The sequence below is a fragment of the Gouania willdenowi genome, chromosome 19, assembly GCF_900634775.1.
Source record: "Gouania willdenowi chromosome 19, fGouWil2.1, whole genome shotgun sequence".
Classification (NCBI taxonomy): Eukaryota; Metazoa; Chordata; class Actinopteri; order Blenniiformes; family Gobiesocidae; genus Gouania; species Gouania willdenowi.
This window is the reverse complement of record NC_041062.1, coordinates 14,117,230-14,144,998: the sequence shown is the minus strand read 5'-3', so window position 1 is coordinate 14,144,998 and position 27,769 is coordinate 14,117,230. Positions and strand designations below refer to the sequence as shown.

Genomic DNA, 27,769 nt, shown 5'->3' with positions numbered 1-27,769 from the left:
TATAATCCGACACTCGTTTTTAATTTTTTTTACCGTCATCAAACCGATATCCGATATCAGTATCGTATCGAGACACCCCTAGTTTATTAGATAAGGCAAGCATCAGCAGATGTGAAATTACTGTTAAATGCAAATCATTCAGTTTTCTGACAATAAAATAAGCAACACTATTACTTTAGTGTGCTAATGGCCTACGTCACGAGTGACGTAGCTGGAGGCAAAAACAGGAACTGGCTAAAGACTAGTAATGTTACAGCTTTAGAATGTTGTCTTGTTGTGTGTTTAGGTGCCACAATAGGAGGAATTACGTTAGTGAACGTAAATAAAGTTTTATTGGATTCCAGCGGACAACAGTGCTAAGAAAAAAACGAAGACAATTGCGGTTTTGCCTTCAGGCTAAGCCCCACCCAACAAAATACGTCACAATGTTTACAAATAAATTTCTTCTTCTTCTTCTTCTTCTTCTTCTTCTTCTTCTTCTTCTTCTTCTTCTTCTTCTTCTTCAGGGTTTTTATGGCTGTTAGCAAACAACGAATTGGTGCATTTCCGCCACCTACTGGTATGGAGTGTGGAATATCCAACGTGTAAAAATAAATTAATAATAATAATTAAAAAAAATAAAAAATAATACAACTTATATCCTCTCAATCAGCTTTAATAAAATACTGTATCCTTCATTTTCCAAATTATTTTGTCAGATATCTATTATATTCAATTGCACTTTAATTCCTTTAATTTTTTCCCACCATCTGTCTTAATCAAAAGGTTTATCATTCAATTGTAACTGTATTATTTTGTGGATTATGCCCCCTACTGTTTAAGACTAATTATTACAAATGTTAGATGTGGTCATTGGGAAGCAAGCAGCCACCACACGTGTGTCAAACTCGTGGCTCGGGGGGCCAAATCTGGCCCTTTCTGAAAATTCTTCAAAAGGTACTAAACAATTCAAAGGGCCACATGTTTTATATACACTTAATAAACACGACATTTTCACTTTATTTAAAGGGTAAAATCATAAAGTAGACAGTAGCGACTTAAAAAAGATTGGAAATGTTTGTTTCCAACACGTAACACTTTATTAATTGATGCAATTGTTTTATTTTTATTACATTTATTAGAAATCAGGACAGTTTTAATACCAATACCGAGTTGTTATGGTATCTAAGTTATTTCTGCTTTTATTACGTAGTCATAATGGTTACTTTCACGCTTCTCGCGTTCATATTATGTAGAATTTTACTGGGACTCGATATTATGAAACACTTCTTCAGATTAGTGAATACATTGATTAAAGTGATGAATTAAATAATGTTATGAAATGTTAAGTTAAAATGCAGAACACACAGTCAAAACTCCAGACCACCAGTTAGAAATTCAATTCATGTGAATTTATTGATTGTTACACACATACGCACAACATTACAGAAACAATAAAGTAGAAAGAATTACAGCATTGTATGAAACTGTTGAAAATGAAACGAATGTGCAGGATTTTATCCAAAACAGTGTCTTGAGATGAAATGTATCCCAGCTAACAGAAGCCAAGTCACTTTATTTAAGTAAAACATCATTAGAGAAATTAAAATCAATGGAAATGTCAAATATAACTGCATATCACACTGTAATATAAACTATGACTCAACGTCCTCTATAGTGAAATTCAAAATGTTTAAATAATTCAATAAAGCAAGCAGATTATATTAACTTCATAAAACAAAATGATGATGAAACCTGAGTTTAAAGTAGAGAGAAGAAAGGTGAATCAGGCTAAAATTCAAAGCTACTTTCTTAAAGTGATATTTAAGAGATAAAATGACTAGACTGACAAGTAAACGGTCAGATACTGACATTGTCTCAGACGCTTTAAAGTTAAAATAAAATTATAAATGCATGGAAATACACAAATCAAGCTCAATCAATATTTCCTTTGGATTTTAAGGCATTTTGCTTTAGAGGTGTAGAAACGCAAACGTGAAAGACGCTTTTTAACGTTACATTTGTAACAAACGAGACATTATACAGAGACTTTGCCTCCTTCTCTTTGATTTGACATATTTTAATGAAATGTATTTCAAGCATTTCTTTGTAGGGTTGTCCCGATCCGATATCAATATCGATATCGGTCCGATATTAGCCTGAAAACGAATATTGGATATCAGATTCAAATTTACCCAATTAATTTTCTATTCAATTATAGAATACTGTAGATATTTTGTTGAATATAAGCAACTATTTTTTTTTTTTTTTTAAGGAAAAATTTTATATCATGCTGATATCGAATCAATATCGGTTCCGGCTGATGCGCAAGGCTGCAATATCGGTATCATATCGGAAATGTAAAAGTTGTATCAGGACAGTTTACCTACTCAGTGATCAAAATGTGATTAAATAACCATCTTCAGATTGGTAACAGTGCAACTATAACACACATTATTACGCAACAACACAATGACACATACGCCACACACAGAAAACACACCTTTAAATATTGCTTCACATGATATTGTCATCATTCTGCAAATTCACATTGAATGAACTAGGAAAAGTCTCGACACACACACACATGGTCTAAACTCAGTTTTAGTGCCCAAATACAGTACGTGTGTTTTTGCATAGCTGCTAATTTGTAGGATTATAATTACCAAAGTGCAGATAAAACCTCACATTAATCCTTATAACAGGTATAATATGACATTAAGTTTCATCAAACACGTTTTATGTCAGTGGCACTGAGGTGTGATCCTATTGAGATATTTGTTAAAGCTTTGCTGATTAGAAACGAATCAGATCTTTGTGTGAAATCATAGTTAAAGGTATAATAAAGAAACAAAGTCAAGGCTAGTTCCACAGCAGCTACACAGTGAAATGTTGGGAGGCCCAGGTACTTATTAAAGTTCCTTGTCCCACAGGATTAGCTTTTCAAAGTAAAAGATTATCATATATATAAGAACCAGTGGGTTGGACACACGTTGATTCTCTAACGTACTTCATCCATCGTGCTCAGGGACCCGCCCCTCGTTTTCAAAGCTAACTTAGACGCATGTCTAAAATCTGAAAAGAAAATTAGAATGAATTAGTAAATCCTGAGCGTGTAGTCAACTTTTACCATATTTAATTGTAGTTGTGTTTGCCATCGATCTGAATAAAATAGAATCTTTAGTCAGGCTGAACGATTAATTGCATTTGCGATGTTATCGCAGTATCATAAAAAACGATTTTCTAATCGCAAAAACTTCAATTTTTTTACCTTTTTTTTTTTAGTAATAATGTATTTTAAGGTTGTTGGGAGTTTGATTTCCCTAAAAAAACGTCCAATTGGTTAAAGCAGATATTAGTTCTCCTTACTTTTCCTGCACTTTAGTATGTGTGATGATACGGACTGGATATTAGTTTTATATCTGTTTATTTTATTTATTTATAGACTGTCCTGTTACATTCAGAGAGTGTTTAAGTTAGTCAGATATGTTAAAGAGGTAAAGCCACAGATTTGTTTGCTTTATTGTTGTAATCTGTGTTTCAAAATGTATATTCTATATTTATTTAAAGTTTAAATAAATCTGAAACTGTTTATTATGAAACAGATTGATTTATTGCTTGTGTTCACTGAAAAATACATGACAAGATGCCCTTGAAAAAATAAATTAGATTATTTTCCAAAATCTTTAGTGAGTGTTAAAGTTTATTTACTAAATAATGAGTTTATGCAACACGCTGAGAGTGAGATTATTGGGGTACAATCAATGTAAAGCTATTTGAGTGTCTATGAAAAAGCGCTTTATAAAATCCAATGCATTATTATTATTATTATTATTAATAATATCAAATCCTGTTTCAATATTAGTAGCATTGTTTATCATATATAAAATTCCTGACTATCAAAACCAAAAGCAAATAACCACACTAGTGATTCCAATAAATAAAGATGAATGGATATTTTCAGCTAAAAACTGATTTTTAGACACTATGTCAGTAGTGTTCAGGGGCCAAAAATGGACCAACTTGATCTCAAGTGGGCCATTGATTTTAGGAGGGAAAACGAGTACTTTCAACATTATTGTGCCCTAGTTTACACTTCGCGTATACATAAAATATGTAAAAAACTGACCATATCCAAGCAATAAGTGATAGATATCAGTCGCAACAGGATCTTCACTTTAAATGCCCTACATTTTGTGACCAGTTTCTATTTTTTAAGGGAAATAATTTGAGAAAAATTGAAGGATTTTGTAAAATCATGCGATAAAAGCACCAGGTAAACTGTGAGCCCCTGCAAATATTGTTTGGTTTTCTTTAGACAATTATTCATGTTTTCTTTCTTTGTCATATCTACTTTCTCCTGCGGGCCGAATTGGATGCTCCAAAGGGCCAGATTTGGCCCCCGGGCCATGAGTTTGACACGTGTGCTCTATGGTATCCAACATTAAATAATTTTCTTAAACTTTCTCAAATGTTTCCAAGTGCGTAAAAAAACAAACACTAAAATAGAGCAAAATATTTGATATAAGTCTTGCTAAAAAGCGAAATACTCCCTATCATCTTTTTCGAGAATTGCTGTACCACTTCCTTAGCGCTACGCCGCTAGTGCTCGCCACGATGCACAGTGCCCCACCGAGGCTCCACAAGGTCGGTGCACGGTTGAAGAAAATAAACTGGAAGATAAAAGCCAGCACCACGTCCACGGTCCTCATCAGGGCCACGAGTCCCGCTTTCTCGATCTGCAGCGCCTTTATGAGCAGCGTCTGGCCCCCGATGCCCAGAACGGCGATTAGCAGCATCATCCAGCGGTCGCGGCCACAGGACGGGAGCTTCCATTCACCGAGGAACGACACGCCGATGATGCACTGGATCAGGCCGATGACGGCGTAGTACCAGATGGAGAGGTAGTAATGGACGCTCTTCCCCAACTTGCGAACAATAACAAATGTGCAAGCAGCTCCGATTGCTCCTAGAAATAAATATTAAACAGAAATATGGAAAAAGCCTTTAATGATGTGAAAATTACAGGATGTAAAGAAATAATATTAGATGTTAAGAATAGTATTTTTAAGCAAGGGATTGTTGATAAATGTGGGAAATTTACCTTAAAATCATGAAGACAAGTCATAATTATGAGTTAGTAAAGTTAGTAAAGAGTAAGAAAGTCTATCTCATGATAATGGCTTTTTTTTCCTCATAACTAATACTTTTTATTTGATATTATGACTGTACTAACTCATAATTATGACTTTTTATCTCATTGTTATGACTTTTTCCTCATAATTATGACTTTTTATCTCATAAATATAATTTTTTTTTCATATTATAATTATGAATTTCTTTCTCATAATTATGACTTTTCACTCATAATTATGACTCTCTCAAAATTATGACTTTTTAATGTTATAATTATGACTTTCTGGCCTCATAATTATGACTTTTTATCTCATAAATATAATTTTTTTTCATATTATAATTATGAATTTCTTTCTCATAATTATGACTTTTCACTCATAATTATGAGTTTCTCAAAATTATGACTTTTTAATGTTATAATTATGACTTTCTGGCCTCATAATTATGACTTTTTATCTCATAAATATAATTTTTTTCCATATTATAATTATGAATTTCTTTCTCATAATTATGACTTTTCACTCATAATTATGAGTTTCTCAAAATTATGACTTTTTAATGTTATAATTATGACTTTCTGGCCTTTTTATCTCATAATTTTGACTTTCTATCTCATAAATGTAAATGTTTTCAGGCAGATAACACTTGAAAAACAACATCTAAACACATTAGTGCGTCTTCATTAAATAATAACGTTAATTTAATAGAGGTTAGTGAGGTCAGGTTTGGAGCCTGTGCTATTAATCAAAACATAGCGCTCATTTAGCATTTCAAACACTTTAAACTCACAAAGAGGGCACTAATTAAACTATTTATTAGGTGTGAGAATGAATAGCTTCTGTCTCCTGCTTATTTAATTTTTGCATTTCCTATTGTGTTGGTGTTTAAAGTATCCGTCTGCATTACAGAGCAGATAGAGCCGTTAATTCCATCCATAAACTGTTAAAAAGTCACACCACCTCCTTTAGACACTCTAAACCCAACCTGGCAACCTGTTGGCTTTCCTATTTCCACTTTTGCTGTTTTGTTACTGTTCTCACTTACATTCACATCTTTATTTTTGTTTTTAATGGAGTCATTTAGAAGAAATGAATGTAAAAATGTGAATTTATATAAATCTAACACCTTTTTGAAATCTTACACTTGGTCTTAGTTCGCTGATGTGCCTAATAGACAACAACAATTGCTAACATGCTAACTAGCTGCTAACGAGGCTCCTCCACTTTGTACATTTTACAGTGCAGATATCAGTTGAAGTCCCCAATAACAGTGGGATTTTTCTGTGTTTTTGCACATTGTTGCAATAGAAACTTAGTGTACGATTAAATAAATACAGAAAATGTCGCTAACATCACTGACCGCACGGCCTGTCTCTGCAAGATTAGCGTCAACAGTCGATTAGCGTCAACCGTAAAACAAAGCTAAACTGACACATTTATCTACTCATATTCACAATTCAGTTTATTCAAGACCACTGGTTTGTTTTTGCCATTAAAAACACTCTTGTTTGGCCTCTGTGATTTGATGTCAGTGGACCTCAAAGGAAATGTTTTTCTTTATCATAGTTTAAACATTTTATCAGTAAGCCTTTGGGTTATAAAGTTGACTTTCTATAAAAAAAAGAATGCAACCAGATATCAGACACAAGGTTCATTGGTGGATGAGAAAACCAGATTATAATGTTTGTTTACTACAAATCTGAAGGACATGGAAACAACAAATCTCACCCCAAATAAATCTTTGGTTGAGAACGGTAGAGCAAACTATACATGATGAAAAAACAACATTAAAAATTGGAGATAACTTGCAAAAAAATCATAAAATGTACTCACTAAGTAGATTACACAATGACATACACTACACTTACCCTTTTTATTTAACTGGTCCCATGCATTTCCTTTTATGTGTTTCTTTTAAACTTTTGCTTTCCACCTTTTTTGTTGTTGTTCTTTTGTTTTCTTTATTTTGCTCTGTTCTGTTTGGTTTATTTTTTGTTTTCTTGACTTATTTAATTAACATCTTTTTTTTTTTAAATGCAGTGTACTTTTGATGACACTCATCTGTGGCAATTATTTTTTGGGGGGTTAATTATTGCAATAAAGTATAAATAAATAAATAAATAAATAAATATATCAGAATCTTGATTTCAATTCAAAGTTACTATTGCTAGTATTACCTCCAAAGGCAGCGATAGTGCCCTTTATGTGGTTGGTGTATTCGCCTTCGATTCCACCGACTCGCTTGCCAAATATAAAGGGTGGCCGGGCGATGAGGATGACTCCGGTGATGGTGAAAACTGTGAAAGCGCAGTCCCAGAGCGTACACTTCTCCTTCAGGAAGATCCATGCCAAGAGAGAGGTAAAGACTGGATTACTGTGAATGTTTTGAGAAAGAAAGAAGGAAAGGTCTTGGATATTAAAAAGAAATAATGGATGCAAAATACGGAGGAGGACAACAAAAAAAACAACATAAAGAGTAATCTTGACCCATGCACGGCCGCCACTTTGGTTCTTTGCCACTCGTACCTGAACATGATGACGGTGGCGTCTGCCAGGGGCATCTGCTGAAATGCATAAAAGAGCAGGATCATGGCGTTGGAGCCAAAGAAACCCCGAAACACCAGGAAAACCAGCTTATCTCTGGGGCCGATGAAGCTTATCCTGCAGGATCAGAGATAGGAGGATGATGGATGATTGGACGGGTGAATGAGTGGAGAGGATGGATGACCAGAAACAACTGATCAACATAGGAACCAAGCAAATAATGATAAATGCATGTAATGTGCAGATGAATGGCAGAATTATGGAACATGAACTGATGAAAACACACTGGAATGCTGGGAATGAATAAATAAATGAGTGAGTGAGATGGATGAATACAGGTAGTGATTTAAATCTTTAGGAATTAAGTTCCCATTCATTGTGCAAATATGTAAGTACTTCTTAAAATACATAAAGGCTATGATTTTCCCTTTCAGAGTTCATCCATTTCCGCATCATTTCTCCATCAGTTTCTTCTGCGTTCCTTAATCCAAAGTCGTTACTGGCTATTAAACTTTCCGAAATCATGCTTAATACGAGATTCAAGATTCAAAACGTTTATTGTCATGTGTACAGTAATCAGTCCCTCCAGGATTTTTCCAAAAGTTGCGATTTTTTTTCAGCGCTAAAACATATTTTACTCACAATTAAGTTAATTTTTCTACCAATTATAAATACATATGACCAGAAATGTTCTAGAAAAAATAAGAAAACACCAAGACAATTTTGCAAAACGTGCAAACACTTTTTATTTATTTTTTTAGCTTATACACTGAGCATACCCTGAAAGCAAAAGGTGCAACAGTTTTTGATTAAAATGATCATCAGAAGTGCAAGTCAGTAAACAATAATGAACATAAGGAATCTTAAAGTGCATAACATGAACCTGTCATGAAGGCATATTTCTTTAGGCATAACAAAAAATTACTTAAAAAATACAAAGCATTAACGAACATACTGTATGTAATGATGTTGTGTGCTTCCTGTTTGTTCTCCCACATGGGCTTGTGCACTGGCTTGCATTCTCTTGACGTGCTTTGCAGAAGCAAAAATGTTTGTCCATAGACGACTTTTTGCTGGATGATAACATTGCATTTTGAAAAAAAAAGTTTACCTCCACTCTTATGAAGCAACGTTGGGTACCGTTTTGCACGGTCCTTAAAAGATAATTTTGTTGGCATTGGTGTTTCTATCGCACATGACTCTATTGAATGAATAGTATCCAGCTGCAGCCCCGGAGCGGAAGCCCCTGACGGGACAACAAGCCTCTGGCCGGGCGGAAGTGCCCTATTCCCTGTTCTGGCAACTTTGCTATACTTACCTAACTTATTTACTAACCCTAACCGCTACTGCCTGCACTTCCTGGCTAAAGTCGAGGTTTGTCACATTGTCAGAGGCACTTCCGCCCAGCCAGAGGCTTGCTGTCCCGTCAGGGGCTTCCGCTGGATACTATTGCATTGAAAGCTTTCTCACGGCACTGGTTGAAAACAGGATGTGACGTAGGCATTTTCTTCTTCGTAGGTTCCTTGAAAGCAGCGCAAAGCATAAATGTAATATACGTAGACACACTGCTCTAGTGGACGGCAGCAGTCGATGCGGCGTCTACGTACTGTATATATGTCTATGGCGCAAAGCCAATTGTACATCCTCCGATAGTTCTTTAGCAACTACAAGCGCAAAAATGCCAAAAATAACGATAAGCGGCCGCATATTATATGTTTTTTTTCCAGCAAAGTTGCGGGAAAGTTGAGGGCTTTTCCTGATTTTGTGTTAATAGTTGCGATCGCAACATTGCAAAAACCTGAGTAAAGAAAGATGTTTCCCTATACAATTAAAATCTTACTTTGCTGTCCACACTGAATGCCATAAGAAGTACAGAAAGATATCAATTTTAAATATGAGGAAATTAAAATACAGGCGCTGAGATTTTGCATGAGACATGACGTCTGTACGTACGTTTGCTAAAGTTGCTAAACATTAGAAAACACCCGTTTTACGGAGGAAAATTGTGTGTGAATGTGTGATATGGTCCATAAAGGTCAGTGAGGGTTTAATCCGTGTCATAAAGGATCTTTTCCAGGGTGGATTCCCATCATAACCCGTGATTCGTGCCATATTACTTCAAATTTTGTGCGAGAATTGAGATTTCTGTCTGTTTGCCCACCTGTGTACGAAAAGTTTTTTGTAAAAAAATTGTGTGTAAATACGTCCCAACACATGCATGTAAGGCTATATTCTGTTATACTGCAATTTCCACTTGATTTGAAAAAAACTATTTAAAAAAAAAACAATTTTTTAGGAAATAACAATATTGCCAATTGACTTTCAGGAAGTGAATTCAGTTTTTTCTGTCATTTATTCACGCAGCACAAAAAAATTGCAAAAAAAAAAAATGTTTCATGTGTTAAATAAATGTACTTAAAATAAAAAAATGTATCCACCTTAATTCTGAAATGCTGCAGTAGATAATGGGCACAACTGTGTGTAAGAATTGGCCTTCTGGCCAATTGAAGCTAAACTGAGTAAAGAAACATATGAGGATTGTGAGTTATGGGTTTACTGACCCAGATAGTACATATTAATAAGCTTGGTATGTTCATGCTGCAAAATCAAGTGATCACAACAACAACAGATAAACATTTTGTCAATTGATGCAAAATAGGAATTAGGGTTCAAGAATTCACAATTTATTGTTTAAAATCTGAAAACAGAGAACTGTCATACACGAATCTCGGGAAAAAAAATTGTTTTTGTTTAAACAGGTTAGAAGTCGCCACATGTCGAAGACATGAATAATCGCTAAAATACTGTGATGATGTAAGGATTATGAGACGGTCTTTATACCAATGAGAACTATTGTAGAGCTTCCAATTTTCTGTGATCAAACAGAAAAACAGAATTTCACATTCGCCAGTTGGTGGAAATTAAAGGTTTCACTAATAATGTTTTAGGACCACATCACGCATTTGCATCGTATTTTTCCTGTTAAATGGGTGGATCAGGGGTTAGCAGTGTTGCTAACGTCGCTCTTGCAACATAATCTTGCATGATTTCAGCATCACCATCCCATTTATGTTAATTCTCGCAAGCTTAAAAAAATGTAAAATTAAAAGCACCAGTTGACTCTATTAAACATACTGTATTTAAGCATGTTCAGCATGATTCGGGGAAATTTAATAGCCAGTAAAGTATTCTAAACAGGGAAAGATGATGACACAGAAGTGGAAATGGGTAAACCCTGAAATTTGAGAAAGCTAAGGCTTTACTATTGCTGGCAGGAAAGCATGACGCCTCAATTTAATCCTCTGAACGCATTCATAACAAACTAAGTGTTGGTTTGAACAAAGACTATTGCCAGGAAAGGTTACTGCCTTTTATTACTCTTAAAAACCATCTTACTTGTTGTAGATGAGTATGGGTGCGATGAAAAGCATCTGGAATAAACACCGGATGGCACTGATCTCGATTGCGTGGATATCTTCGATGGTTTTCACCAGAAGGGCGATGATGGAGAACAACACTGTGGACATGAATGCATAGCACAAACCACGGCCTGGGCATCGTTTGGGTTTCACTGCTTCTACGGGAAAACACAGAGACGATGTAGTTAGAGGTTTAAAAGGTGAAAACCACAGGGCAATAAATGTCAGTGTTAGAGAAAAGAAAACTTCAGGAGGCCTGGGTAACATTTTAAATTGCGAAACCTCAAACGACGGAGGGAGTGAAGAATGTGGTGTGGGCTTACCAACGCTGTTAGTAGAAAAACAAACTGATATGTTTGGAGAGATTAGATTTCCACCTAAGGGTAAACAACCCAACCAACTCTACTTCTGACAAATCCCTGTGACACATGGGATGTGTTTTCTCAAACTTACATTGAGCCAAAGCCATGGTCAGGAGGTCATACTGTATATCAGAGGTGGGTAACTTTTATATATATTGACTTTCATAGCGGGGCCACAAAATAGTGATTTTCTGATCATCTGAGGGCCACATTATTAATATTCATGTCAGCATTACGAGTAATGACCAATCTGAGCATTAAAACAGGAAAGAACAAAGGATTTGTGCATGTTTGTTGTTGCTTTGTGCGCTTTTTGTTGTTGCTTATTTGGTTTTTGGATTAATTTGGGATGTTTTTATTTCAGATTTTGTATATTTATTCTACAATTATGTGTTTTTTTTATATCTTGATTTGTATTTTTGGAGTCATTGTGTATTTTTGTTGTAATTTTGTATTATTTTCTCTCATTTCGTGTGTTTATGTTACTATGTGTTTTGGGGTTGTAAACTGTACCTTTTAAATATTTATTTGTAGTCTTGTTTGTTATTGAAGTAATTTTGTGTGCTTTTGTTTACATTTTGCATACTCTAATTGTCCCTCTGTGTATTTTAATGTACTTTTGTATGTTTTTCAGTCATCATGTGCATTTGCTTTTTTTTAATTTTTTTTTTTTTTACATTCTTCAAATGTATCCTTTGAAAAAAAAAAAAACTCTAAATGTATTTTTATTCATTTTAACATGATTAAATACATGTTTTCCATTAAAGCAAAGACTTCCCAATATTTTTTTATATTTTGATGATGTCAAATAGGGGTGTCCAGATCCAATATTGATATCAGTCCGATATCAGCTAGAAAACCAATATCGGATTTTATCGGACTGCATCTAAAATCTCCGATATATATTTATTCAGTTGTAGAATACTGTAGATATTATGTTGAAGGTTAAAATGTATGTAACCAATTGGTTAATAATAAATGGGTCAGTTTTTCTCATACCTACTGTTGCTGACTATTGATGTCTGTTTGAGTGACATCACTTTATCAAGCCTTTTCTAACATTCTACACTACAAAATAAGTAATAAAAAAATATGTATGATTCGTGCTGATATTGCATCGGTTCGGTATTGTATCGGAAATGGAAAAAGTTGTATCGGGATACGGGACATCCCTAATGTCAAACTTTATAAGCTTGTGTCTTGTGAAATATATTTGATATGTTTGTACTTTAGAAGCTTGTCGCTGTATAGTTTATTATGAGCGTTTGTGTGACTGTCCATGATACGAAAGCCACTTTATTAGGCACAGTGATATTGCAGTTACTGCTGATGGTCATTCAGGGTCACGTCACTCGCTTGTGTAACGAGAGGTCACACACAGGCTCAGGCTGTGTCTCTGTTCCATAATTTAGAGTAAAGTCGTGTGAATATGATGATATTTTAATGAAAATAAAGTGTATCGTTTCTCTACCTTCACTCTTCCTGGGGTATGAGCGCTTGCTGGTGACGCAGAACGCCGGCGGGCACAGTGTCCTTCCGCCGGTGCCGTGGTTCGCGGTAGTCTGTCTCCTTCCACCCTCCTCATCCTCCACCCCCTCCTTCACCTCAGCATCGCTGTATCCACTCGACATATGGCCGTCACTTTGTAAGCAGACTGTCTCTGTTGCACTGTCGTCCTCACGGTCATTGCTGCCATGTTGTAGTTGGTGAAAGAAGGCAACAGTGACGCCGTCCTCCGCGGACAAAGGCCGCTCACGTGCACCCTGGTCGCCCATGATAAGATGAGGCGGGCCGGCTGCATGCCTTGCTGTGTCCGGGGCTTTTCACTGCGTTTTTCACTCCGAGGTTAATGGCTAATCCTGGTGCTAGGGCTCAGGCAGCCGTGCCCTGGTTCTTTTACCCACAGGGGGGCAGGAGCGAACACACACCGACCGCTGGGAGACTTTAAACACTAACCCCATGTTGACGCCCATTGTCACAGGAAGCAGCGCGCGGGGATGAGCTGATCCAACCACAACGTGCCTCTCGCTCACGAGCACTGAGCACGCGCTATCAGACAGTATAGATATGAGATAACATTAGGATGTTTACACAGTGTCACGTTATTAATATGGTTACATCTTGGGTTGAAGTCCACGAAAGCATTGCTTAACTTCAAAATAAAATACAAAAAATGATAGTGGCATAACGTTTTTTTTTTTTCTTTACAAAAACTACAACAAAAAAATAAAAATAAATAAATAGAATTTATATTTCAGTACTTTTCCATCCTTTATATTTATTATTATTATTAATAATAATAATAATAATAATAATATAGTGCTTCTATTTTGTTTTTCGCACCATCCACCAAGTTAAATTCCTTGTACTTGGTGAATAAAACTTTTTCCTGATTCTAATTGAATCATGAAGTGACAACTTACTACCATTTGGTAGAGATCAATATTTCAGAAACGGCAGGAAATAGTTATTACTCACCCAAATACATTTTTTTTTCTTGGTGGGGTTGTTAAAACGTTCATATGGCATAGTTTCATTAAGGCTCCGAATACAGTAAGTGTTGTGATTACACAGAATATGCCAGGCTTGTCGCAAAGTAGTGGTTGTCAAACTGTGGGGCGCATTCCCTGAGTGGCTTATTAAAGTCACGACAGTGGGCGTGCGAGAATGCCCTCAGAACACACAATGTATTATTTATTGTTATTACTTCATTATTAATGTTACAAAAATATGTTTGCACATTTTATGTTTATCTTTATGAGGTTTAAAGAATTGTTTTTTAATTATTTTAATAAAGGTTACAGTTTTCAGCCATTTTGTTAAAATTTCGTTGGGATTGGGGGGAGGTTTTTTTGTTTTTGTTTTTCACTCTTTAAAGGGGAAGTGGCAGAAAAAAATTAAGAACCACTGTTTTAAAGGGTCGGCAAATGTGGCAAGTTTAACAAAATAAAAGCACCGGTATATTCTTAAGTCAACTATATGTTTTATCAGCTTATTTTAACTAAAATCTTGATGATTTGTATCGACTGAGACCAGATGAAAAACAACACAGGAAATGTAAAGTGCTGAAAAACAAATAGAGGTTGTTGAGTATATATTTCATTATTTTTTATTAATACACTACATAAAATACAAGTATGAAAAAGTTAGAACAAATACTCACTATTGCAATCTAAAAACAAGCATTCTAAAAGTACATGGACACAGGTCTAGCAACTGATTAGGGCTGCATATTTACTTTGGAAGTGAACGTTGTTCAAATGGTTCCAAAAGGGTCCTTGTGTCAATACTAGACTAGAACTCTGACCATGGTCCCTTCTACATACAAAGGTAGTCTCATAATTTACACATCGATTTGTAAAAACACAATCTATGGACTCGACAGACACGTTACCAGAGATGTTAAATGTTATCAATAATCAGTAGCGTTTGTGTCCACATACAAGGACAAGGACAGGTAGCATGAGGTGCAGAGAGGTTGGCTTTTAGTTGCAGTGTAACGACAACAATAGTTTTGCCAATGAGGGAGAAAAGAGGTAAGAGAGAGGGGTGGTAACACAGTGCGACGCTTCCAGCTCACCATTCATCATAAATATACACCATTATTGAAAGGTTTGTGTTATGCATATAGTCTTGCTCGACGGGAACAAAGAAGGTAATTCTCACAGTGTTAAGCGGATTTTCCCCCCCCACATCTAAATGAATAAAACATTAACAATACTACAAGTGCGAAAAACAACATGAATCTAGGCTTGTAGAGTACATTTTTACAAGCAATTGAAAACTACATCTAAACATCCAGTTAAACGGAAACTTGGGAAACACAATGGAAGATTAAAATCCATACTTTAAAGTTTATTTAACCATGGGTGTCCCGATCCGATATTGATATCAAATATTGGTCCGACATTAGAAAAAATAAGTAATATTGTGTTTTTATTGGATTTATTTAGGTTATTTTTTTGTTATTCAATTGTAAAATATTCTTATTTAAGTTTAAAATCTCTGCACCCCAAGGTTCAATAATAAATGTTTTTTTTTCTCTTATTGTTGTTGACTATTATTCTCTGTTTTAATAATATTGATCTCGATCAAGCCCTTTTCTGACATTCTACACTCAAAACACATTTTAATAAACGTGTGTACGATCCCTAATTTTAGGTGAACATGTTTTAAAGTTAGAAGTTTGCTAAAAAAAAAAAAACTATTAAGAAAAGTTTATGTTGAGAAATCTTTATACATTAGATCCAAACACTTGTGTCCAATATACTGTAGCTGGTCATTGCAGGTATACGAGTGCTGATCATGAATTTAGACAAAGAAAGTTGAACATTTTTGGGGAACAAAAAAAAGTCTATAAATATTGTAAACTTTTGGCGTTTGGAGAACTAGATATGATTTAATGAAGTTTCAGAAAAATGCTTTGTCCCAATGTCCTGAGTTTGTATAGGGAAGGAATAAAAAGAAGTGAAAAATGCATTATGTGACCACCTGGTAGATGTAGTCACTAATGCAAGAAATTCTTTAAAAATGAAAATGGTCCAAATCAACACATTGGTTTAATCGCTCAAATCGATCATGAGATGTTCATAAATCTGTGTTTTCCCCTTAAAGCTGGATGCAAGCAGGAACTCTCGGTTGTCTATGGAAACCACAGAAAATGCTCGAGGTGCTTGGATATTCAGCTCTTGGGATGAGACAAACTGGCCCCTCTTCGTCTCCCATTGGTAGACCTGCGTAAGTGAATAGTCGCTCCCCAAGATGGCATACTGCCAGTTGCCGATGGAGACGGGCTGGAACACCATCGAGCCACGGGAAGGAAACGTCTGGACCTCTTTGAACATGGCGCCGTCCCAGCGCATCACCTTGGAGTCTCCGATAAATCTTGTCAAGCATATAAACAGATCACCTTCGAGAGGGACAAAGAGTCAAGGTATTATTTAATTTACGCATTCATCTACAAAAACGCAGACTAAAGCAGTTTATATAATTTACAAATAGTTTCAAGCTTGTTATTCCAGTCTGTACAGTCAAAAGAAACTCTTAAGAGCCTTTAAATGATAGCTCGCTCTCTCCGAAGCACAATAAGAGGACTACAAGTAGTTCTCCTCAGTGGTCCATGTCAGTAATTACAATCTTCAAACCAAATTGTAGCCAAAATGTATTGTATGTAGCATATTTTTACTAGGCGTCATAAAAATATTTAGCTTAGAAATGTAAAATACAGCAAAACACACCCAAGCTTTCTGTTTGATGAGCAACAGTTCAAAAACGTTCTCAAAACAACTCCTACTCAGTGACGTCACTAGGCTGTTTTTTAAGAGCAGCGAGAGCCCAGGATATTATTTAATTAGCCCCAAATATAATTAAAAGAAATAAAATAAAATAAAACTCAACTTTCCGACGGTCCTTGAACAACCCTTGTTTACCGCACGACAACAGAGCAACAAAATCTCCATCATCTGCGATGCCAACAACTTTAGGGTGGAAATGCTCGGTGATATTTTATGGATTAACCAATTTGTCCGGGTATCCCAGGGAACCTGAACGCATCTCGGGCATCTCATTAGTTTAAAACACTGTAACTCCGCCAATATTTGCTTTATCTGAGAATTTCTACCAGTTTCTGAAAACTAAGAAGTTTCTCTCAGTATCATGTAATTTTTAAGGACAATAACAACTTATTTATCTACTATTTTGGATGTATTTTGCCGTTACAAGTAAATTCAAGAAAACGTTGAGTACTTTTTGTGAATGCCGAGCTCGGCCCAAGTGTCCACTTTTTTGGAAATCAAAATATGGTCATTCTAAGCAACATACTGTACAACATAAATTAATGATGAAAAACACTCACTAGTCTCACTTTACTTTGAAATAACTTGAATGGAACTTGATATGTCTTGGAATAAGCAGTAAAGCAGTCATGTAGTTATTTAAAACTGCAATAAACTGCAGATTTTGTTTATTTAGGTAAAGCATTGTGGAAAACTGCAATAAAGCAGACAAAAAAAAAACTAGCTGCGCGTGCATTTGCCATTTTCCTTTGGGATAAGCCCTGGATGTTTCAGAAACCTAGAATAGATCTCACCTTTGATCTGAAAGTGTTTGACAGAGAAAACATCCTCCATATCTGGAATGTCAGTCCTGCGGACGAACTGTTTCTGACCCCGGTTCCACTGGTATACTACAGGCCTCTGGGAACTACTTGAGAGAATCAGGTGTGGCTTTTTGGCAATCTCTAGATACTCAACATCTGTGTCCCGGAACCAGGGATGCAGTGACTGGTGGGAGTAGAATCCATTTCCATTCCATTTGTACACTGTTGTGGTACCAGCCTGAGGAAAAAACATAGAGAAGTCAACCCGGGCCAGCAAGTAGTTTTCATTTCACAACTAAAGTGGTTTTTAAGTTTTAAGTTCGTGGTAGTAATGTACGAAAACTATTATGTCTTGATATCAAAATGAAGCACAACCAAAAAAACATGCACATCCCTTTGAAAGCAGCGTGCTGGATCAAAAAAGCCAAAGACTCGATGAAAATAGTCCGCACAACTGCGTAGTTAGCTCCCAATTTTGATACAACTTACACCAAAAAACGTGACGTGTCAGGCTGGACACCCTTCATCAGACATGAACGCAGCATTTGGCACACCTGTTTTTGTAGTGTGCCTGATTAAAAAGGCAGTCACATGATACACGTCGGCGTAAATAAATGGACATTTGTATTTTAAACTACACCACATTAAGATCAGTCTAGGACACACCTACATAACAAAATATAACATTTCCATACTATATGACGGGTACCCTGATGCTTGTATTGTCATGAATATTAATTCTGTCCTAAGAATGTCATATTTGTAAATAGTGTACATTTTGTATATATATATAGTGTATATAGTACGGTAAATATAAATGGCGATTGTAAATACATATAACCAAATGTCCATTTATTAACGCCGACATGTATCATGTGACTGCCTTGTTTAAAGGTCCCATGTGATGCTATTTTTCACCCATCTCCATTTGTTCTAAGAACCCCAAAAACATAGTATTTGAGGTTTTTTCCCAAACTCGCCTGTTTTCCAGAGTTTTAGCCTCTGAAAAGTCACTTTCTGATCAACTCTACACAAACAGGCTGATTTGCGTCCTACTTATGCATATTCATGAGTGGGCGTGTCTATAGACGGCACACTGACTTCCTCCTCCCCGCACGGTGACGTAGGGCCAGAGGACGGCCCGCCCTCCTCCCACCCACTCCGTAGCCGAGCTCATGCTGCTTTATAAACACGAGACAGAGTATGGGGGCGGGGCGTTCGCCGGTACATACATAGACTGTAGAAAATACATACATATTACTCCGCGAAGGATGCTGACATGCTCACCTTCGTGGGTGTGTCTGTTTACATGTCAATCACGGCAGAGAGCTTCCTGGAGGCGCGGCTTCTCCAGCTCAATGCCGCGTCAAATTTGTTTTCAAAGTGGGAACGTGTCATCAAATTGGAGCGAGGTGTTTGGGCTCACCCTGTAGTAAGAAAGGAGCAAATTACCCTCTAATTAACGATTGAGGGAATCAATGAAAATAACACTTTGGGCATGTGTATGAAGCCCTAATAGCACTTTATGATGTTTAAAGCACAGAAAAGTCCATTTAGCTTAACATAGGCCCTTTAATCAAGCACACTACAAAAACAGGTGTGCCTAATGCTGCATTCATGTCTGATGAAGGGCGTCCAGCCCGACACGTCACGTTTTTTGGTGTAAGTTAAATAAAAATTGGCAGCCAACTACGTAGTTGTGCTGACTTTTTTTCATTGCGTTATTGATATCAAAACGAAGCATCAGAAATTGTTGACTACGCAGCCGTGTGTGAGCTCGCGCCTCAGTATCTCTAAGCATATTTGGGAGCATATGTGAGCGTTTGGCAATACAAGGCTAATCAGCAGGAGCAGACACAGGCCAACAAGCTGGAGAGAAGGACACTGGGGGAAAGGCTGGCTGACAAGGTGGAGAGAGTAGATTAGAAGAGCATTTGACACAGAGGCTGGATGTACCAACATCTACACAGTACTGTGGAGTCACTTACAAACTCTTTATGGCCATGTTCTTGGAAATAAACGAACCATCCCCAACTGTACACTGAATATATCCACTTCAAAAGTGTTTGAAGTCTTAAGCAAAACTAAATTTAAAGGGCCCTTTTCACCCCAAACACTTCGCTCCAATTTAATGACACGTTCCCACTTTGATGACGAATTTGATGCGGCACTGAGCTGGAGAAGCCGCGCCTCCAGGAAGCTCTCTGCCGTGATTGACATGTAAACAGACACGCCCACGAAGGTGAGCATGTCAGCATCCTATGCGCAGCGCTACTGTATGTATGTATTTTCTAGTCTATGTATGTACCGGCGAACGCCCCGCCCCCACGCTGTGTCTCGTGTTTATAAAGCAGCATGAGCTCAGCTACGGAGTGGGTGGGAGGAGGGCGGTCCGTCCTCTGGCCCTAGGTCACCGTGCGGGGAGGAGGAAGTCAGTGTGCCGTCTATAGACACACCCACTCATGAATATGCATAAGTAGGCCGCAAATCAGCCTGTTTGTGTAGAGTTGCTCAGAAAGTGACTTTTCAGAGGCTAAAACTCTGGAAAACAGGCGAGTTTGGGAAAATAAACCTCATTATAATACAATGTTTTTGGGGTTCTTAGAACAAATGGAGATGATTGAAAAATAGTATGATATGGGACCTTTAAGAAGACCAACCTTAGAGCTGTCTGCGATGACAAAGAAAGACTCCCCGTCAATCACGAAAGTCTCAATATCATTGGGCTTGCGGATCTTGAGGATGTCGATGTCCTGGATTTTGATGAATTTGTTTGCTGAGGTGTCACGTTTGTAAATATGGGAGCCGCCAAATAACTGGGCCACGATGACAAACAGGTGGTTGTCGATTACCATTGGCTTGCAGACCACAGTGGATGTGCCTGTGGGAAAGTCACAGGCAAATCAAAACTAAAGAGGCAGATTCTGATAAGAGGAAAACAATCTGTGAACGTTTTGATTCATTTTTGCACACTGTGAAAACCAATTTAGGTTTCCGGGAGATCACTTAGCGAAGAGGAAATATCATTTGTTTGTGCTTCTAAAGGTAAACTTGTTAAAAGTTGGCTACCAACTAATACAGTAATGAATCCATCGTGTCTTATTGACTTCCACTTTAAAATTAGGTTTTTTTTAAATGAATTTTCTTTTTTTTTTCTGCTTTTTTTTCCCTTTTTTTAAATTTTCTTTTCTTTTTTCTTTTCTTTTTCTTTCTTTTAGTAGTAGGTAGTTTAATATACTCAGGAATAAAGAACATTCTCTTTACTTTTGAATGTGCTTTCAAAGCACTCAAGTGCTGCATGTCCCACCTTTATTTATATCATTTTCAAAATGGCAAAAATGATGTTAATGGAGTTAGTGCTCCTCCAAAAACTCAATCCACTTCATGTTTCTATGCATAACAGTCCAAAAATGTCTAACAAAAAATAAACTAGATGAGACTGAAAGACTATAGTGTAAATAATATTATTATACTTGTTAATAATATCTAATCGTTTTCATAAATAACAAAAATTTAACTTTCTTTTATTTGGCAAAAACTCAAACATTTGTACAAAAATTCTTAATAACACTCCACAGTCAAAACGGTGAAGGTAAACTACATCTGTTGCCACAGCTGCCCCTTCGACCAACACTTAGAGTCACGTTTGTCACAATGAGAATGTCTAGGAATCAGAGGGATTAGAACCACAAACACTTTGGACTCACACTTGCTAAGTTTAAATTGGCTCACTGAATAAAAGCATAATACCCACTCACACCCTGATAGACAGGGACCTGTTTGTAAAAGTTGAACCATGTGTGGTTTTATTCTATGACTGCAGAACAAATTGTAGCACAATCAAAAAACACGCACTTCCCTTTTTTTTTGAGGCAGTGTGCTGGATCAAAAGGTCCAAAGATGCTAAGAAAAAAGGTCCGCACAACTGCGTGGTTAGCTCCCAATTTACACCAAAAAACTGTGACTGTAAATGAAAACTGAAATTGGGAGCTAACCACGCAGCAGAACAAATTGTCCCAATAAAGTAAAAATCCTATATGTTACAACTGTACCATAAATATCTTTAATTCCTGGTTTCGTGGCACTTCACAGTTCTTTGGTTGTTGTAAAACTCACTTTGAATGGTATCATGACTTCTGAAGGTCATCTCAACGTGATCCCATTCCAGGAAACTGCATGTCCCAGCGAATGGCTGAGCAAACACCACATATTGTTCCTCATCAAAGGTGAAGGACTCCACAGAAATGGACTCAAACTTCATTGACTGGTAGGAGGCAAACTCTAAAAATGCCAGAGACAGCTTTTTATAAATGTGTCGGAATAATTATTTCCTAATGTAACATTTATAGAGTGCAGGGGTCAAGGGACACACAAAAGGGGGCAGACATAAGCGGACCATACCAGTAGTGATACAGTCAAACGAGTGTGGCAGCAGGTCATTGAGCTTCTTTTCATGGTGAATGGATGAGTCGCTGCAGTAAATCTCATCCAGGGTGGCGTTGGTGTGATGCATCCACTCCACCAGCCACTTCAACATGCAGTCGCATACCAGATTGTTGCCTCGGAGATCCCTGCATGTGTCAGTCAGGTCAAATATTTGCACATAAATGTGTATGTTTACTATTTATTTCAAAGCAAACTCTTCAATCTTGTTTTGTGGACTAGAGCCCCTCCACCTGTCAGTCTTTAAGCTGCACTACCTGATTCTTGAACCGTGACAAAGGGGCATGGCTGAATTGCAACCGTAAATCCCGCCCCCCACTCTGATAATCCCTCCCAATTTCCTCCTCTCACGGAAGTGCACGAAATTGCGCATGAGAGCTGACCGTGCACTACCGGTAAAACACATTGCCTCCCTGATTCTTGAAGCATGACGGAGGGGCATGGCGGAATTTGAACCGTAAATCCCGCCCCCCACTCTGATAATCCCTCCCTACCTCCTCCTCTCACGGAAGTGCACGAAATCGCGCACGAGAGCTGAACGTGCACTAGCAATAAAACACGTCGCCACACAAAAGGATGCACACAAATATAGGAAAATGGAACATTAGATTACTTGTCTAGAAGGAAAACAGCCACTTGCAAAGTTAGTCCAAGACTGAAAACAAGTTCGCACCGTGCACACGCTTCACTATATATCGCGGCAGCCAATGAGGAGGCTCCTTCATGGGCTCTGCTCACCCCTCCTTTCTCTAAATTCTGCGATTGGAGCTGGAGGGGGTGACCGGCAAGACTTCGTATTCCGGGGTTTTATTAACTAAAATACTTAATTATAAGGCACAGACAGCACGCAGATGTACAATTATTTCAGAAGTTATTACTTTTACGACACACTATATGATGCTAATAAAGAAAATAAATTGAGTACCCCAGCTTTAACTCCCTGTTTCGCATCGTTTTGTTTGTTTGAATCAGTAGATCAACAAACTTATCTCTTTGTGATTCAATTGTGGACTATTTAAAATGTTTTCTTGCTTGTTGTTGTTCTTCTTCCAAGGAAATTTTACTTCCCATGCACGAAAAATCACCAAATTTTGACAAAACAGGCCAATAGTCCTAAAGGTGGCGCTACAGCAGGCCTCTAAAGTTAAAAACTTTGAGAATTCACAATAAACCAATTAAATGTGCTACAGATTTGCAACTTTTAACAAAATGGAGCCCCAATACCAAATACACTTTTGTACATTTAAACCTATATCAAATTATAAAGTCCATTACTCTGATTTTTCCAAAATGTAAAACTTAGTAAAGCTCTCCCCCCAAACCTTTGACTCGATTATCACTTAACTTGCTACAGCACGTTTTTCAGCCTGTCCTACACAAACAATCCACACAGATTTGTGATTTATGAAAGATTTTACCAACAGTGCATCAAAATGTTTGACTGTGAACAATGATATACTTGGAAATTCTTGCTAAATACATTTTCAATGTTCACTTATGGAGCAAATAAATTATTGTAAAAAAAAAAAACAAAAAACAAAAAACTAGTTACTAACATATCCATGCTGTCTAAATGCAATATTTAAATTTTTTTTTTTTGATTATTTTTCTTAGTAACTGAATTTTTGACAGCTGTTGCCTGGCCCCGACCTTTGCTGTGCAGCAGCTATAATTTACTCTGATATTGTTTCGTTTTACTTTAGCTCTCATAATCGGATGCAGAAAAATCTTTATGTTAACTGTTTGCTTTTTTACTCACACATGTGCCACCTTTGAATTTATATTTATGCAGGAATCATCACATTAACTGATGGAAACGGCTATAATCTGATGTATTTACATTTGTTGTTTTCATTGATATGTACTGTCCCTACTTAATGCAATTTAGAATGATGTAAGAAGACCTCTGAATTTTTTCCTTACATATCTAACTCACATACATTCCATTACATTTATTGTATTTAGACAACATTAATCAATATATGCTGTATATGATCTCCCGACTCACACTTTGGTCAAAGCGTCCATCCCTTTGAAAACATCTTTGGGGAGCGTTTCAAGGTTGTTGTAAGCCAGACTCCTAAAAAGCAAAGAGGAAATCACACACAGTGATTGAATTTAAAGGAGCTTCTATGTCTGCAGTCAGTGCACATAATTCTACTTAGGCTATTAGGTGTGACATGAAAGGACACAGACAACAACACAGTGAAGTTCAAAACATCTGAATCCTTAGAGAATGTTCTACAATCATCGGAGAAATAATATTGTTTTCAGCATCACAAACACAAAAAGAGGAGAATCCATGCTATGTATTTTAGAAGCAGTTTACACAATGCTGCCTTGTTCTAGTGCCCTTAGGTGTTTTGTATCTTTGCCAGCCATTAAAGCCCAACCAGCACACACAGCGCCCACAGAGACATTTCATTTGCCAGCTATAGAGCCTCGCCTGAAAAAACACCAAGACACGTGACTGAAATGAACCAAAAGTATAATTCACAACAGCTGCAATATTTCGTAAAAGTTGGCCCTCCAGGAAAGAGACGGCCTGTTTAGCTGGAGAGTTAGTGCGGGGATGTGAGTTAGAGCACCAGCAGACTGGCTTCCAACTGGATGTCTGCCAGTTCATTTCCGTAATGTATTTACTCTGCGTACTGTATGCAAAATGCCGCCTGTTGCTGCCGGTTTTCTTTTGTTTAATTGTCTAAAACAGAGAAGAAGGTCATGTGGGAGGGTATGTTGCAGAATATATCAATAGAAATCTATGCAAAATCCTCTGGGAAACAAATAATGTGGTGCATTGTTTAGTTTGTTTGTTTAGTAATATATTTTAACACAGCTATTTAATAATCACATTGTATTTTATATCATCTTTATTCGGGCCGTAGGACCCTATTGTAATGCACCTTGTTGTTATTATTATTATTATTATTAAGGCCCGAGCAACAACAGTGTGTAGGACCCTATTGTAATGCACCTTGTTTTTATTATTATTATTATTATTATTATTATTATTAGGGCCCGAGCAACAACGGTGTGTAGGACCTTGTTATTATTATTATTATTATTATTATTATTATTATTATTGGAAGCATAGAATACAATTGTTTGAGATTGCGTGTGGTGTTTTGATTTGAAATTCTTTTTTTAAAAAAAATCTGAATTTTAAAAAAATGATTTACTAGATAGTTCAAGCCACCCCATTTGAATTCTGGGTGACCCCAAGGTTGAAAAAAAGCTGTTGTAATGCATCTTGTCAATTTTTTTCAAATAATACACATTTCATATCTGGTTAAATAATTACCAAAAAAAAAAAAAACAAACTATAAAAACACAGTAACAGAAAATAAACAAGTTTTTATAACTTTAAGTTATAAGAGTGTCATTTTTTGGCCTGTTTTCTTCAATTCTTTTCGCGTATTGGCAAGTTCGCATTGATTTACAGTGTGTTTGCCCGCACTGCTAGAAAACAGAATGTGCATGGACAGTGTGTTCGAGACTCAATGACATATTATCGGTCACTCAGTTTAATGTTACAGGGTCCTTTATTTAGACTTGACCTACAGGTCTCCCACACTTTCAGCTACCTTCACTTTTGGCCAGCTTTGTATTTCCTTGAAGTATATAACACCGTTACACAACCAGTTCTTAGAATCTTAGATCTTAGTCAGATAAAACACAAAGACACCTTTCAATCTTATCACCTGCATCAGCATTTCTGCTTTTTATACAGTTTTAAGATCATTAAAATGACATTTCTGCACTTTTTAATGTGAAATAATCCTGTTTCCAAGACAATTACAGGCAAAATTCGGCCCGCCAGAGCTTTCTTTTTGGCCCACATGAAGACTTTGTTTAAAATAAAAAATGACACAGAAAACTTGATTTAAAATCATTATGGATATATAGTTCACTTCCATATAATTCAGTTTGTCTATAGATTCAATACATTTATTGGATATATGTAGAAGCTTGCAATCTTTCTATACAAGGATTTCAGTATTTTTAAATCACAAATTGTATAACTACATTGTTTTACGCAAAACCGTAAAATATTTCAATGATAGTTATGACGGATTTGCAATTTTTAGGCAAATTATGCAAATTTAGCGATTCTTGAAGTCAAATACTGTACACGAACATCATTGCTTTATGCTTAAGGATGTTCTAAGTGACTTACAAACATTGTTTCAACTGAAAAGCGAATTAAGCCACAATATTGATCTTATTGGACTTTTTTTTTCCTCCCCTCAAAGAAATCTGTATTTTTCTGCTTTGTCCCATCTGAAATCACACTGGGCAGTAAATGGCCCCTGAAATGAAGTGAGTTTAACACCCCTGCACTAGAGGACATGGCACTCAGGTACTTACAGATGTAGGAGTGTTTTCAAGCCCCGGAAAGCATGTGGAGATATGGATTCAATCTTGTTGTTCTCGATGAACCTGTGAATGAGTCACATTTCAGTAGCAGTTTGACAGAGTAAATATTACTGAAACAAGTACGAATGGATGAAAACAAAAAAATGATTGAGTGTAGTTACTGTAAAAACCACTTGAATTGATGCCCTACTGTGACATGTTGTTGTGACCAGGCTGTCTGATGATATCATATCAACCATTGTGTTGGAAATGTATGATGTAATGTGGAGAAAGCACGTGGTCTACTACATTCTAATCATATCTTTTAATGATGTTGTGAATCGAACAAAATAAATTGTGTGATCAATTATGTTTCAGGATGTGTTTTTAGGATGCAAAAAATTAGTTGACAAAAAAACAACAAAAAAAAGCAATATCAATGTAATCCCGTAGCAACATCTTTTTTCCTTGTATAACCATAATACCAGTTTGATGCTAATAAAACACATTAAGTCTTTGTTAATAAAGAAAATACAATTTTTGCTAAATATCCATCCATCCATTTTCATTTTAGCTAGGCAGGTGTACACCCTGGACATAGCTAAATACTTTTTGTCTTTTAATGTGATAAATGTATATACCGTAACTTTGACAACTGGGATTCTTTGCACAGGGTCAAAAATTAGTTCTTTTCCATCAAAAGAGGAAGCCTAAGTATGACCTGAAATCCTTCCTCAGGTGCCTAAATTGGCTTTAACCCATACGTTGCCACTTATTCACTTCATTTTTTCAATAAACTGAAATAAAACTGGCTGCAAACGGGAATGAAAACCCATTGATAAATGCATATACAGTATTTTAGATTAATTGGTAATGATGCATTCACGTTTTGTTGTTAGATTCATGTTTTTTGGTAATGATTTGTGTTTTTTCAGCATGCAATCCACCACTATTGTAATTGCATGCGGACTTTGTTCTGTGTGTCTGTAAACAACCATGTCAACACGGCCAGTAACACGCAACGAGAAAAACTGGTCACGACTGATTTAATGCACCATTTGCAGTTTCACTTCATAGGCCGTAGTTAGACTTCCATTGGCTTAATCTTTGAGACAATCCAATCAGCTGCTAAACTAAGCTACAGCAGACTCGCCTTATCAAACTGGCTTTTACCACCAAAAACATTGCCTGCTGCAGAGGATTAGAACGACTTAAAAAACTTTCTTTGTGGTTGGGAAATCAGCACACTGCCATGTACATAATCTATACATATCTGCTAAGTGTGGAGTGAAAGAATAATGCCATGTAAAGCGCTTTGAGTGACCAAAATAAGGCACTAATATAAATCCAATGCATGATTATCATTATTATTATTATTATTATATAAACAAAGTGACGGAATGCTGGGTAATATTAAGGCAGTGGTTCTCAAAC

At 36.6% G+C, this 27,769-nt stretch overlaps 3 protein-coding genes across 5 annotated transcripts in view; 1 reads left to right on the top strand and 2 right to left on the bottom strand.

Annotated features, from left to right (window-relative positions):
• Positions 1–3,541: 3,541 nt before the first annotated feature.
• On the bottom strand, positions 3,542–13,428 carry slc35g1 (solute carrier family 35 member G1). 2 transcript variants are annotated; one of them, XM_028476077.1, is made up of 5 exons: positions 12,911–13,428; positions 11,055–11,232; positions 7,641–7,775; positions 7,292–7,488; positions 3,542–4,948 (listed from the first exon to the last, which is right to left on the bottom strand). In XM_028476077.1, the coding sequence occupies exons 1-5, from the start codon at positions 13,212–13,214 to the stop codon at positions 4,536–4,538; spliced, it is 1,227 nt and encodes a 408-aa protein (XP_028331878.1). In that variant the 5' UTR covers positions 13,215–13,428; the 3' UTR covers positions 3,542–4,535. The 2 variants fall into 2 exon arrangements, with proteins under 2 accessions (XP_028331878.1, XP_028331877.1); XM_028476076.1 differs by having other exon boundaries at positions 3,543–4,948; positions 11,055–11,235; positions 12,911–13,424.
• Positions 11,489–27,769, top strand: part of fra10ac1 (FRA10A associated CGG repeat 1) — a 52,179-nt gene continuing 35,898 nt past the window's right edge. Inside the window, exon 1 of one of the 2 annotated variants that reach the window (XM_028476078.1) lies at positions 11,489–11,574. In XM_028476078.1, the coding sequence (XP_028331879.1) occupies positions 11,545–11,574 (30 nt within the window). In that variant the 5' untranslated portion in view covers positions 11,489–11,544. Of the gene's footprint in view, positions 11,575–16,236; positions 16,373–27,769 lie in introns of those variants that run through there. The other variant, XM_028476081.1, reaches the window with a different exon arrangement.
• The window catches only part of lgi1b (leucine-rich, glioma inactivated 1b), a 17,214-nt gene continuing 3,977 nt past the window's right edge, over positions 14,533–27,769 (bottom strand). Inside the window, exons 4-10 of the mRNA XM_028476075.1 lie at positions 26,348–26,419; positions 23,988–24,059; positions 21,938–22,107; positions 21,653–21,817; positions 20,197–20,417; positions 17,528–17,774; positions 14,533–16,348 (exon numbers count right to left, since the gene is read on the bottom strand). Coding sequence (XP_028331876.1) covers positions 15,999–16,348; positions 17,528–17,774; positions 20,197–20,417; positions 21,653–21,817; positions 21,938–22,107; positions 23,988–24,059; positions 26,348–26,419 — 1,297 coding nt within the window. The 3' untranslated portion in view covers positions 14,533–15,998. The remainder of the gene's footprint in view (positions 16,349–17,527; positions 17,775–20,196; positions 20,418–21,652; positions 21,818–21,937; positions 22,108–23,987; positions 24,060–26,347; positions 26,420–27,769) is intronic.